The 14,472-nt window shown below is 36.1% G+C and overlaps 1 protein-coding gene across 1 annotated transcript in view; it reads left to right on the forward strand.

The window, feature by feature from the left end:
- The first annotated feature begins 725 nt into the window (after positions 1-725).
- LOC134245289 (M-phase phosphoprotein 8-like) overlaps positions 726-14,472 on the forward strand; it is a 15,249-nt gene continuing 1,502 nt past the window's right edge. The window contains exons 1-15 of the mRNA XM_062727597.1: positions 726-913; positions 3,016-3,177; positions 3,677-4,159; positions 4,266-4,308; positions 4,567-5,181; positions 5,472-5,536; positions 9,012-9,045; positions 9,361-9,492; positions 9,631-9,728; positions 10,118-10,204; positions 10,543-10,697; positions 11,095-11,246; positions 12,129-12,256; positions 12,906-12,992; positions 13,101-14,472. The exon at positions 13,101-14,472 is cut by the window's right edge and continues 1,502 nt beyond it. Of these exons, the coding sequence (XP_062583581.1) occupies positions 752-913; positions 3,016-3,177; positions 3,677-4,159; positions 4,266-4,308; positions 4,567-5,181; positions 5,472-5,536; positions 9,012-9,045; positions 9,361-9,492; positions 9,631-9,728; positions 10,118-10,204; positions 10,543-10,697; positions 11,095-11,246; positions 12,129-12,256; positions 12,906-12,992; positions 13,101-13,148 (2,451 nt within the window). The 5' untranslated portion in view covers positions 726-751 and the 3' untranslated portion in view covers positions 13,149-14,472. The remainder of the gene's footprint in view (positions 914-3,015; positions 3,178-3,676; positions 4,160-4,265; positions 4,309-4,566; positions 5,182-5,471; positions 5,537-9,011; positions 9,046-9,360; positions 9,493-9,630; positions 9,729-10,117; positions 10,205-10,542; positions 10,698-11,094; positions 11,247-12,128; positions 12,257-12,905; positions 12,993-13,100) is intronic.

Consider the following 14,472-nt stretch of genomic DNA (forward strand, 5'->3'; position numbering starts at 1 on the left):
TATGTACCTAGCTTCAGAGACATATAAATAAAAATTTTATACATAATGTGTCTGCTATTACCATGCCAACTTCACGAATGTAAGCACCAGTCTCTGATCGACTAGGCCTTAAGCTCTATATAGTATTCAGGTAATATACAAATTTGAAATATATATTTAAATAAAAAGATATTTCTTTATCATAAAGCTCTAAAAAAAATCATTATGTCGGCTTTTACTCGATAACTGAGCGCTTAGCAAAAGAATGCGAACAGCAGCGTAAACATTTTGTAAATGGGACGTGTATTTTGGCGGCACGGCGGCTGTTCCAGTTCACTGCCTTTGTGTACATACACACATACCTACAAAGTTTCTGTAATGAACGTTCGTGTATTTATGAGAAGATTGGACATATTTTATCCCATGAAAATAGGTTACTCATAATAATAATGCAATAAAAATTCAATAATAAAACACATTTGGTTGTAATTTACATGTGTTTCTTTTCATATGCAAAATAGTGGGAGGTCGGACGAAATCATTATTTAGGGAAAGGGGTGTATCACTTTACTTAAAAGAATATTTGTCAAACTTTCAGTCTAGAATTGACTCATTTAGACTCTAATTTGATTTTAATTAAAATTTGCTCCTTGTAATGGAGGATGCTCTAATTTTATATCCAACTGAATCACAAATGCATTGCTATCAACCTGTACACCCCCGCTCATGTACACTCGCCTAGCTTCCTGTCAACTCACTGTGTGAATGGAACATGGCGGAGATGGAAGGCAGTACATCTCACGGAGAAGGAGCCTCGGCCGATATGGCGATGGCATCGCCCTCCATTTCAGAATCCAGTGAAGCAGCTAGTTCTGGAAAGTCGGAAGATGAGTTATTTGAAGTGGAAAGGATTGTAGGGATGTCCAAAAATCGGGTAAGTGCATGCGCGAGTTCCCTGCTGTGAAAATGCACTAGAGAGCTCTATATACAAAGAAACAGGTGCCCCTGGCAATGTGTGAAATATTTGTATATCTAGACCGGCTAAAAGAGGGAAAAGAGTATAAACAAATGGTGTAATATCGTAGTCCTTTATGGTTTTGATAACTTTCATAGAAGAAACAAAGGAAGACTGATAAACCCGGAAACCTTGCTCCTGAAGGACCTAACGTAGGCGTTCCTGATTTGGAGCGATGGCCCCCGTCAAAGCGGGCACGTCCCGGCGCGTGCAGTCTCGTAACGATATAAGGAAATAAACAAGATTAAGAGTCCGGGATATGCATGTATATCTCAACACACTTATATACACAGCTCACATCGTATATTTAAACCCACACCCCTGGAGTCGGGGAGTCTAACCACAAAAATGTGGACAGCTCTTTGATTACATTATGACTCAGGATAACACATTTCTATGGGACCTTTTAATGACCATTGTATGTACAGTAATGGTCAGTTTTAAATTTTGTAAGAGAAATGTTCGTAAATCCATGAAACAGTATATTATGTTTTATTATTGAGTGTAGTCGTAATTAAATTAAACTTGTGTTTATGAGAATGTGAAGGGTTTAACTGTATGTAACAAGGTTATAAACATCCTGTTTGACTTCATTACTAGCCCCTATTGTTTCCGTGTTCTTTGTTATAGATTGTTACTAAAATTGTGATTAATTCACAGATGGTATTCAGTTCAAGTTTTTAGATTCATGTACTTCAAGTGTTAATCAAAAAGTGTATAAATATTCATGAGGTATTCATTTGTCATATGTAAAGTACACATACTCATTGACACACACACGTTTTACATGTGGAATTGATTGAATATTATTCCTGCCTTCATGTGACAATTACAGTTATAATCTAGCACTGCAGGTACTGTACATTAGATCGTTGACCTTAATCAACTTAATGGATGCCCCTCCATAATATATTCTGTTAAACGTGTTAAATGTACTGCATCTATTACGCTTCTAGAATTAGGATTTTATCATGTGAAATGGAACAAGGTCATGTTTTTGAAACATATATATGTATATAGGTCAGTGATCTTTTCTGGCAGAATGCCATAAGGTCACAGGATCTAGGAATTCAATGTGATGATTTATCCAAAGTAATATCTTTCTGGTAATGTAAAAAAAAGACATATGAGAGGGAAGCTGTTATCCCCAACTTATTGATTTTCTTCCAGGAGGATGTTTATTTGTGTATTATGCAAACATCTTTAAGCTGTAGTTAGTCTGATAGAATTTTTTGCCGTGTATGAAATGCATTTTGCTTGACGTGGCATTTCTTTTCATCCCAAAGACAATGATTTAAATTTTAATTAGGTAATATTATTTGTATACAACAGAGACCAAATATAAATGGAGAAAACAAAGCAAAGAATGTTTAGATATCTATCAGCATACAGAGTGAATTCTGTGAAAGACATAAATGTGAGGATTATCATGACACTACCTAATACCTACAGTTAACACTTCACACATGTGCGATATGTGCCATGTGGCATAGACCCTTACAGTGGCTATAAGAGCTGTTGTGTTACAGTATAAATCTGTGGGGGTATTGATTGAGAGGAAGAAGTCACTAACTCAGTGTGCTAATAAGACTTCCTCCTTATGACCGCTGTATCCCTCAATGGAAGTCAGTGTTTGTTGTTTTCCTTCACTTGTCTGATAAGCTGCTAAAACAAGGTCATACTGCATGTAATGCATATCCCCGGGGTCATGTGCATAATTATAGCTACCATAATGGCATCTGGGACTAGGGAAAAAAAAAAAATGGCATATATTAGAGTCTGTAAGAATTAAGCCAACAAAGGAAATACTGAAATAAATTGTACACATATATTTCAATGAATATTATATTTCTTTGAGTGCGACATCTGTGATCAATGAAAACTCAATACATGTATTGTCTCAACTTATATTGATTCTCAATTACAAGAATCTAGTAATATATGATACTGAAGCTCTAGATCATATTAAATTTTACATTGAATTCAGGAGATTAATTGCTGCATTTTAATTCATGTTATAGGGTAAAACTCTGTACAAGGTGAGGTGGAAGAACTACGGTCCAGCAGACGACACCTGGGAACCGGTCGACAACCTGCAGTCCTGTCTAGATCTGGTGGAGGACTACCAGGCCAAGAAGGAGGAGGATAGAAAGAAAAGGGCAGAGGAGAGGAAGAAAAAGATGGTGAGAGAGAGAGAAAGAGCAAAGAGAGAGATGGTGAGAGAAAGGGTTAGAGAGAGAAGAGTGAGAGGGAGGGAGGGAGGGCAGAGGAAAGAAAGAAAAAGAGAGAGAAAAGAAAGATAGGAAGAAAGAAAGAAGAGAGAGAGAGAAAAAAAGAAGAGAGAGAAAAGGGAATAGAGATTAGAAAAAGAGAGAGGGGGAGAGGGAGGGAAAGAAAAGAGAGGGAGAAGAATGAGAGAGTGGAGTTTATGACACTGAGTTATTGCTGGAGTGCCAGGCTGTTGAGAGAGGAAGTGTGGTGCTGTAATTTAAGTAGAGACTGGGTCACAGCATGCAGCAGGTTTCCCAGACAGCTGATAAAAACAGCACTCTTATGTATTATATAAAGGAGGTGTTAAGATAGGCTAAATAGAACTGAATAATGAGGTGATTGAGAGTACATTTAAACTTTTGAATTTAAGCACAGCAATAATGAATGGGTGTATTTTTTTAATGTTTGCAGGCTCAGATGGAGGGGAGGAAACTCTCCACTGAGGACGAGGATTCTTCAAGGGACAGCACTGATGTCATCAAGCCAGTGTCCACATTCAAAAACACATTCTGGAAAGACCTTGAGGAAGGGCGTGTCAACCTGTTCTACACTGACATGTACTCCAAGGTCAAAGGGGGAGGTCGGGCCTCAAGGCCAACATGTCTCAAGGACAAACATCAGAATATTAGATCCGAGGATAGTAAGTCCCAGAAAAAGAAGAAGAAGCTTGCTGCCAAAAAGGAGCTCAAAACGAAGGAAAGGGACAAGAAGAAACAGAACAGCCTGCCTTTTTTGTCACGAGAGTTCGTGACCTCCAGTGAAGATGAGGTAGTGAATAGTGACTATGAGATTGTCAAGAGTGACACGTTAAGTACGTCAGAAGAGAAGTTAAAACAGGAAAATTCTGATTCCTCCATTGAATCTTCGGTCAGGATGCCAGTACTCAAAATTAAAGTGAGTGTAAAATCTGTTCTAAAAAAATAATTTTGTGTATAATAATATTCTGCATATAGTTGTATTTTCTGATTTTAAATTAATTCTGGTTTTTCAATTTTGACAGAAATTAAAGAGCAATGAGGATAGGAGCGACAGTAATTCAGAGAGTGAGTGTTTACTTCGTCGCCTTACCACTGACCTCAGATGAACTCGGTCTACTATAACATACACAAACATATATATTATGTAAATTTATTCATGGATCCGGACATGTTTAAATGTTTACCTAGCTTTCTGAAACTGAATGAAGTTTTTTCAAGCAAAGCATCAAAAGTTTAAAATTTGCAATGGCAGTATATATGTGAAATTGCATCCTATATACATTACACCTTTTGATTCTTATTCATGATTTTTTTTTTGTGTAGATGAAGATGGAAAAGAGAGAAGAAATATTGTGAAAAAAGTAAAGAAAGAAAAACATCAGAAATCAGACAGTGACAAAAAAATCAGAGTGAAAAAAACCAAAACAGAAGTGAAAGTGAAGCCTGGATTAGATCAGTTTGATAATAGTGTAGATAAATCGGAATCTAAGGTAGACAGCATAAAGACTGACTCGACAGAGAAACCCCCAAGTCCAATTAAGTCGTACTTATCAGGGGGGAGCACTCCTCCTAGAAAATTATCCTCGGGTGACTTGCCAAGTAAAACTCCACAGGCTACCAGCACTCCGGATGTGAAATCCGAGAAAGAAAGTCAGGACTTACCTTCCGCTGGAGTCAAGCGAAAACATGGCGGGTCCGAGAGTGATTCAATTTCACAGTGTAAGGTGTCTAAAGTTCGGCGAGATTCCGGTCAGACTTCTCGAGACAGTGGGCTGGCGAGCTCCACCAGCAGTGTCAGTAGTGTGGAGTCGGATCGTAACAAGTCGACTCGGAGAAAGGACTCGGCTAATTCTATGGACTGTTCGCAGCCTCTGGATGACTTGTGGAGCGGATCTCTTCTTCCTCTGTTGCCAGAAAGCACGAAAACACAGGAACGAGGTACATAAATATTGTTACTGAATCATGGTGAAGCTCTGGCTTTTTGTGGGTGTATGGACCACTTTATTTATTGCCAAAGTGATATATTTGCTTTGTCTATGTAGTGGTGAAAAAAGTTTTATTTTCTCCTTTTAATCTGAGGGATTACACTGTGAAATAGAAATTTCCAGTTTCATTTTCATTGATTGCATAGCTTTGGATGTTCACACCATTTGACATTATACATGATTGCTTTGATAAAGCCATTAATGGGAACCATTTCCAATAATGAATTTCCTTGCATTTTTCAGGAGCGGATCTAAGTTTTGACATTGAGTTGGACGACATTGACTTAGATCAGCTAGATAAAGAAACGGTAAGTACTAGTAGCACTGTTGCCACGTGAACTGTGGGTCATGTTTATTCATATATTGATAACGTGATAAGAAATTGTCTATGGAAATGAACCAAGTGTACTGGATTTAGAGTAGTGGGAATGAACCTGCATGTAAATTGTTGAATGAAAGATAAATGTAGGTTAGATAAAGGGGAAAATGTCAAAGGCATGAGTAAACTTTCACTGACCTTTCAGTACTTTGACAGACATAAGTAGGATTTTTACTTTTTTCTTGTGAAAAGCTTGTTTGTTTGGGTGAGATTGCATGTCAGAAAGTGTGTAGGAGTGGGTGTCCTGCTATGTATTGATCAGCTTGCTCGAGACACGTTTATCTGGGGCTAACGGCTGATCTACTGTTCACTGGGTTTAGTAGAAAAGATATACCAGTGATGTAAGAAATTATTGACAGCAATGTTTGCAAAATTTGACAATGAATAACATTGGCAGAAAGTACTCTCTCTCCTATCTCTCTCTCTCTCTGATGATGGGCAGCAGGGAACTGAAGGGGTTATAAGAGGAGGGGGGGGGGAGAACTAGGTCATTGAATGATAAGGTCACAGTAGCGAATTTGATCAATACCATCAGAATCCATAGTCCATACATGTTGATTGAGGGAACATGTCAAATTTTTCTACTTTGATTGCTCTTGTTTTTTTTAACAATGCTGTCATATAAAATCAGTGGACTGTTTATTTACAGAAGAGTTTATACATATCATACAAAAAACATTTCAGTTCATTGCTCATAGTTTTAAAAATTGTTTTCAAATGTTCAACAGTAGCCATTCAAACATTCCAGTAAGTTTAATTAATATATATTAATTGGTTGTACAGAAAAACTCTCAAAAAGTTGATGATACTAGAATTTTAATTTTTTAAGTGCAGGAAGGAGGACACATACCCTTCAAGCACTTCGAGAAAAAAAACCCAGAAGAAAATCTTCGGATTCCTGATAATATGTTCATGCTGTTCAAGGAGCATGCCACAGAAAAACAAAATTTTCGAGCCATTGTTAAAAATGTTTAAGTACATGCTAATGAGCATTTTAAAGGCTAAGTTGAAATGTTTTTTCTTGAGCGCATTTAACTTCATTGGTGGCTGAACGTGAGAGATGCGGTTTTGTTTTATGGGGTCGTTACGAGCAGATATGACAGGTGTTTATCATTGGACGTGATTGATGGATAAATGGAATGGATTTATTTATGAACCAGTGGAATCCATTTACACTGCACTCTATAAATATAGTTTACATATTATCAGAAGAATGCGTCTGTTGACATACATTTTGTGAATCTTCCCAGACATAGAGTAGGCAGTGCTAGATAGAGTAATAATTAGGGAGTACCCAGACACACAAAGTAGGCAATGTTAGATACTGAGAACACTGGGTAATCATTAGTATGTGACCAGGGTAACTGGGTCACTGACCCAGTATTGGACCACTGCCAGACCCCTTATAGTCCACCCTCTTTGGATCTTTGCCAAGAAACTCAGCATCTTTCAGGCTAATGGTTCCACACATTGGGTGTTGATAGGTTGTCGATAGATTGATGTATTAGTGGGGTCGTGCTGTTCTGTTGTGCTGTGTATTGAAGTGTGTCCGTACCTGAGATGAATGATGATTACAGGTGAGGGTCGTTGACCACCGTTACCTGTGTATTGCTACATACTCTGGTCAATTACCGACACACTTGATTTATAAATGTATATATCACCTGTGAGTGAGGCACCGGCAGGGCATGAAACACTGACGTGCATACATTAACTGACATCAAAAATTATTGTAAAAGTCTGATGAATTACTCTCTAAGTACTGTAAGAATTTGAATTTCATCTTGGGGATGTATAAAGTTTCTGGGTTTTTAACATGATAAATGAGAATCCAGGCCTTAATGCTTTGTGCAGACAGCAAATGTAAACAAGAGACACTCAGTTATAAACATTATTAAACAAGCATGTTTGTTAATGCTGTCGTAAATTTTAAAAAGGGAGCGGTCCTATTGTACATGCTAATTGTGACACATATATTTATTTATTCAAATCCTCCTCAACTGAAATTTTTTTACTTAGTATCTCACTACTGAAATAACAAAAGCCACCACATTTTCTGTCATTTTGTGTGTAAACACTTGAAGATATTCTAAAGATATACCTTTTTAATTTATGTAGTGGTTTGACATTGTATTGTGGTTTGGCTGTGGTTTATAAGGATGGTCAGAACTCTGTATTTAAATAACAACCAGGGAAATATTGGGGACCATAATTTTCTGCTGTCCATTTTTCCGTAGTTTTCTGCTGACCATCTTTCCGTAATTTTCTGCTGTCCATTTTTCCGTAGTTTTCTTCTGTCCATTTTTCCGTAGTTTTCTGCTGTCCATTTTTCCGTAGTTTTCTGCTGTCCATTTTTCCGTAGTTTTCTGCTGTCCATCTTTCCGTAGTTTTCTCTATTCAGCTCTTTTATTTTAGGTTCTTCTTTATATTAGGTTAATGACTTTGATGACCTGGAGGGTTTAATAGATTCTGTAGGTTAATGAATGTCTTTTGTCTTCTCAGATATTTCATAATGTTGATAATTAGCTAAGACACCAAAAAAATCAATAAGTATGAAATGTTAAGGGTTATTGACCAAGTGTCACTGAACCCCTGAGAAACATGCAGCACAGTGGTACAGGCATAACTCAGCATACTGTTGGTGTGATGCTGATGTGGGCTTCCCTGAGTTAGAGATGAGGAAGCCATGTTATAAAATCAATACTGTTGTTTTGCCGAGTATGGCATTAGGCCTACCATTATCTTAGACAGTTCTGCCAATATTTACTGTGGCCTGTAGAGTCTGGTCATTGCTGGAGGAGGTTAGATTCCAAATAATGGCATCCATCTCAGAGAGCGCAACAATAACAGAATTTCTCCTGCAGTTGATAAATAAAAAATATATTAACAATTATATATTGTTAGAGTACCCCTATAGGTTAATTTAAAAGTATTCTAAGCTATTTTGTTTGTGACATTTTTAAGGAGTGCATGACTTGGTTTTGATGAATAGTGCTTTTGTACTTTATGGTAATGTCATATTGAGGTTTTTACTTCGCTTTTTGACAGAGAAAACATGATTTCTGTGTAAACATTTCCATAAATATTCAAATGACAATTTGAACAACAAGGAACTGCATACATGTAGTATATACCGGTAGTGACTGAGTCTAGATTTTACAAATGTAATGATAGCAGATTTCCTTGAATTATAATTAATTTACCAGTAATTTAGGCCTGTATGATAGTGGGTTTCCTTCAGCATGTTTAGATCAGTTCACCTATTGTATGTTGATTTTTTATGTTCTGTGTCATCATTGATGACCTGTAGAGATACCTGGAATGTCCAAACCTTATGAATTCAAACATCAAAATCCGTGCTGTCTAATCCTAAAACTGAGATATTTTTTTGTTTTGTTTTGCAGGACAGTGAAGTTGATGCTATAGTCATAACTGATGGTGAGTACTAGAAGATTAATAGGGTCTACTCTAGTTATTGTATGAATATGAGGACAACAAATGATTTGCTAAACCTGAAGACAAAATTGTTGCCTGAAGTTGAAGTTTGAGTGCAATAATTTAGTCTAAGGGTACAGTATGTTTGTTGTGTGACAACCTTTGTAGTGATAACAGACAAACTGTCAAGCACTCGTAATGAACATAGAGCATGAGTGCTGAATTCCAGATCTACATGAGGAAAGCTTATATTCAGAAGATGATCTAGTAATAAATATTTCCTACATATATGCTTACAGTTGTTCTATATTTTGACAGGGAAATTCCAGCAGGCGGTAACGGAGGGAGACTATCAGGCCGTGCGAAGCGCCCTCAACAGCAGTAAGAAATACGACGTGGAGGCGCGGGACGACCTCGGAATCACGCTGCTGATGTACGCCGCTCAAAGTGGTGCGTATTGTCATGTATTATTTTTCGTAAATGTGAAAATGTGAAAAAATTAAAAGTTTTTATTTGATTACTTGATCAGACTTTCTCTACTAAAAATGAGTGAAATTTATGTATTTAAAGTGATCCTCTCTGTTGTAGGTTTTGATGATATAGCAGAGTTACTAGTCAGTAATGGAGCTGATATCAACGCACAACAGAAAAACGGCACCACGTCTCTCATGTTAGCTTGTGAACATGTAAGTTTAAAACAAGAACTAAAAATAGTACGCTTACCAATTTCTGTTTTGTTTAATATTCTTTGCAAAATGGGAACATATAAAACAAAAGTTGCAAAACAGTTAACATTTTATTCTAAAGAGTGTACACGAAAACGATCTGGATATGACTTTTATCCCTGAGCCTTGGCAAAAGGATAATAAACACGAATCAAGTTGGATGAAAATTTTATTCCACCAATAACCATGGAAGATTTATTTTATGCTTTTATCCACTTTATTGGACCATCCTTTTTGTCATAAAAACCATTACAATGTCACAGCTTTTGATAGAAAAAAACACATTATTATATGGTTAAATTTACCGTGTAAAGTAGTAAATATGTAATCATTTTCTTTATCTCTTTTAGGCCCATATATGTACTGTGGCTTTACTAGTAGAACTGGGTGCTAAAATAAATGTTCAACAGGACACCGGTGAAACAGCTCTGATGAAGGTAAGAGTTTCTTCCCTTTAAAACACTTCATTCATTCTAGGAATTATTTCATCTGGTAAAAATTGGTTTAAATCTATCTGTGATTGTTAAATTTTGCTACTAGGAATCATTCTCTACAAATACAAAGTAAAATAAATAGTTCATGATGATTAATTTTTTGCAAGTTAAAGATTGTTGCAAAACTAGCAGACAATTCTTGCGCACAAATAAAATTTGTGTACAGTGGTCCAAGTTTGCAATGAATTAAATGTATTTATATTTGAGAGAAGCCATATATTTTAACTGAAAATGATTTTAGATAACGGATATTTCAATTAATCTTAATTAACTATATACAGGCTGTGAAGCGAGGTCACAAGCAGATTGTGAAGTTCCTACTGGAGTATGGAGCGAATTTCTCGGCTCAGAATAATTCAGGATTTACAGCTCTCACTTACGCCAAAATGCTGCGGCTCACGGAAATAGAGGACATTATAACGGAATCCATCACAAGGTACTACGAAGATAGAATCAGTATTTCTTTCAAATAATTTGATTTAGAACAGGTGATTTGATTTATAATAATCTGGATATTTTTTTCCCAATTCCACAGTAGTTATTTTTTTTAACTCATTTGTATTATCTTTCCTTTATTAGTTTCATTATGTTGAAGTGCATCAAATATTTATAATTTTGAGATTCAGCAGGATTTTTAATGAGTAATCATAAATGTTCAGTAAAAGCACCTTCTGCATTTCAAATGTTGATGATCATAATTTTTTTAAGTGATTTATTTTCAAAAATGAATTTTTAATGAATGTCAAATGGAGAGTATTGGAGACAAAGACATAAGCATATAAAGACATTGGTGTTATTATAATCACTTAAATTTGTCTGGTTTTGTTTAACAGGCTGACAAAAGAGTTTGACAAACAGGTAGCCATAACCCTGAATAACACGGCTAAGATCTCCAGCAGCCTGTTCCCAATGCAGGTGTTTCCACTGTGTGAGTCCAGCAAGTTTGTCATCAACTTCAAGCACGAGATGCAGCCAAACACACCAGGTAAGCCAAGAACAGGTGTAAACTGCCAGAGAGAGAGAGATAGAAAGAGAGAGTTCATGTACTTCTAACCTACAGGTGCAAACAAAGCCAGAGAGAGAGAGAGAGAGTACTGCTAACCTGTAGAACAAGGAAGCACCTGTTACAGGGTATACTGGGTTGATTATATTTGACTGAGATTGTTAATGTGGTCTAATGCTTGAGTCGGGGGAAAAATCAATATAACCTTAAAGTGGTTTATATGCCTCATTGACTGTTTACAAAAAAGACTGAAATTCTGACTTCAGAGAAAACCTATGAATGGGAAAAATCAATAGTTAAAATTTTAGGTGAACAAGAAGATAGTTTTTTTTCATCGGTATCTATAATATGTTTTACTTTATCAGAATATTTACACTACGTAAAATTTGAATAAAATGATGTTCAAGTCCCATTTTGGCACAAATATTTCCTTTTCTGTTCAGTTACATTATATTTGGGGTGCGTGTGTTTTCTATTGATTTATTCTTAATGGAGAAAGGGTATATCCTGAGATCTTAATTATATTAAAAATAGTGCCTGATGTCAAGATTTTTCTTAATTTGTGCGAGGCTAATGTTATTTTGAGATACTTATTTATGATTCATGAGAAGGTGGGGGTACATTGGTTTAGATATTATCATAACTTGGGCATTATGATAGCTCTCCCAAGGTTAATAATAAAGTTTGTTAGCAATTTACAAGATTATAGAGGTGATAAGCTGTAGGCAATATATTCATCAGTAGCAAATAAACCTTGTACATGTATGTATATTGCCATGGCAATGTTTCTGTAAAAATTTTAATTCATAGTTATTAAATTTGCCACATAATTTATGACATTATTTTCTTTTCTTGCTTTGCCAGGTGTGGGGTATCTGTTATTTATTGCACATGCCCGAATCACGGCCACAGATTGTAAGTGTCGGTTTTATGGACCGTGTGCTGTCAACTCGGCGACGCTGAATGGAGTCCCTCAGCCCCCACTAACAGAGGTAACTACCAATGTTTGTGGTCATTTATTGATTTTTGCGAGTTCCGTGCAGTCAGCATGTGTATTGACTGAAGGCTTCTATTGATTTCTTGATATGCACTCATTAGCATGTATTTCATTAGGATGCTAATAACCTCTGTTTATGAGGAATGTAATCAATACTTTATCCACATGGTGAAATAAAATTACATATTAAAATTATCATCTCTAAAATCTACTGTCGATGCTTTGGTGTACACTAATTACTGTGTAATACTGTATACAGGGAAATTTTCGCCCCTTTCGCCCTCGTCGTAAGTGGGCGAATTTAAAACGGATGAATTCAAAGTAAACAGTATATTATCTTATACAAAAATCATTCTGGGCGAATTCAAAACGGGGCAAATCTGTTTCCTAATGTGAAAGGGCGAAAATTACATGGGGCGAAAATAACCCTGTATACAGTATTATAATGCACAGTATTTTTTCCATGGCATGAAGCTATTTCTATTTATTTGTCAGGATTAGATTAGTTAGTTCTGTGACCAATTAGCATCCTGTGTTTTACCGTCAACACACACTTATGCTGTAGTTTTGTTATAAAATCTTTTAAGGACAGATAAAGAATTATAATGATCTAAGATAATAATTGTTGATGTTTGTTGTTTCAGGAAGCTAACTTTGTGTTGTCCTGTTGCCCTCTGCAGAATGGTAGAAATGAGATAGTCATTAACACAGTAAAGGCTTCTACATCTAAGGTAAGCAGGCTGTCTCTTGTCAAAGGAAAGGAATATTTTATTTTTAAGTTTGAATAACATTTTGTGGATTTGATACATTTGATTGATATGCTGAACCATTTTCTTCAGGCCAAGTTAGTGATCTGTGCTTACAAAGCCCAGCTGATCGACGGATAAAAACCCACTCCAAAATATCCCAGTGATCTCAAGTTTGCCAAAGTCACAACTGGTACTCTAAACTGGTACTTCATTCTTAGATCTCAGCCACCGCATGGTAGCCATAGCTACAGTCATCGCCATGGATACAATGTTGCCATAGAAATCAGTACAGTTACATCATTATTGTCCCCAATCATTGCTAAGGCATTATGTATACAAGATATGTTTAGGGTAACTAGATGATAATGCAAGGTTTATAAAACTTTAGTATAAAATATTTTGTACATTTTGAGAACTTTGGTATAGATGTGTTGTATTTTTAACCACCATGAAGATATATATTGATTGTGGGAGATGAGCGTAAATCTAGCCATTGTTAGCAGTCCCTCCCTCTTTTGATAGGTGTGTTACACAGTTCTGATTCTATTATGTTGATACATTGTTTCTGCCAGCTAAGTAGCTCAATATTGGATCTATTTACATTGTTGATAAACTGCAGAGAGAGGCAGGTTTATTGCTGGAGTCTGTACAGAATTAGTGCTAGATTATAGGTTACTCAAGATATTGTCTTAGGGGAGGTTACTCTATAGATTGTCAGGGGGTGCATAGAATTTGTTTTACATGGTTGTGATTGAGTGTGCAGTTTGGATTCAGGTATTAGACATAAATGAAGTGTTATGAGTGAAGATTGCTTGTTTTGTGGGTGATTGTTAGTGTAGTAGTTGTGTGATTGTGAAGAAGGATTGTCTGCTCTTAGGAGCATCTCTGTTTTCAAGTATTTATTATAGACTGGGCAGCTTTATTTTTACAATGGTTTATTTTTTTTTGCTAATTATTCAGAATTGTTTGATTCTTGAGAGGGAAATTCTGAGATATGTTTCAGAAAATGACATCATTATATTTTCAGAAAATGTTAAGTAACTTCTTTTTTTTAAATAGATTTCAAAAATTATCAAGAGAACTTGATCCTTTGTGATATCTTGAGAAATAAATTTAAACTTTTGAATGTTACACTTTAGAGGAGTTACACAAGTAGTGAAGGAATATTTACCGATGTGTTTGAGATAATCAGCAGGTTTTGCTGGTGACCAAATTCTATAATGTTACACTGTTTGTAGTTGACTTGTTGTTTTAACCGATAGTTATATTTATGCAGTGTGATACTGGATTTTATTGGTGCTTTTTTGTGTTAGTTTGGTTTCCTTCCCTTTTGTTGCTGGTAGAACTAGTTATTATGTACACTGAATGCCGCAGCGAGAACTCTGTAAACAAGACCACGAGAGTGTGCTTGTCTACTCGTAAGTTTGAGTTGTCTCTGTGCGATTAGTGGACTGAGTGAGAG

The sequence above is a fragment of the Saccostrea cucullata genome, unplaced genomic scaffold (assembly GCF_032062105.1).
Source record: "Saccostrea cucullata isolate Sc308-1 unplaced genomic scaffold, CSIRO_AGI_Scuc_v1 ctg125, whole genome shotgun sequence".
Classification (NCBI taxonomy): Eukaryota; Metazoa; Mollusca; class Bivalvia; order Ostreida; family Ostreidae; genus Saccostrea; species Saccostrea cuccullata.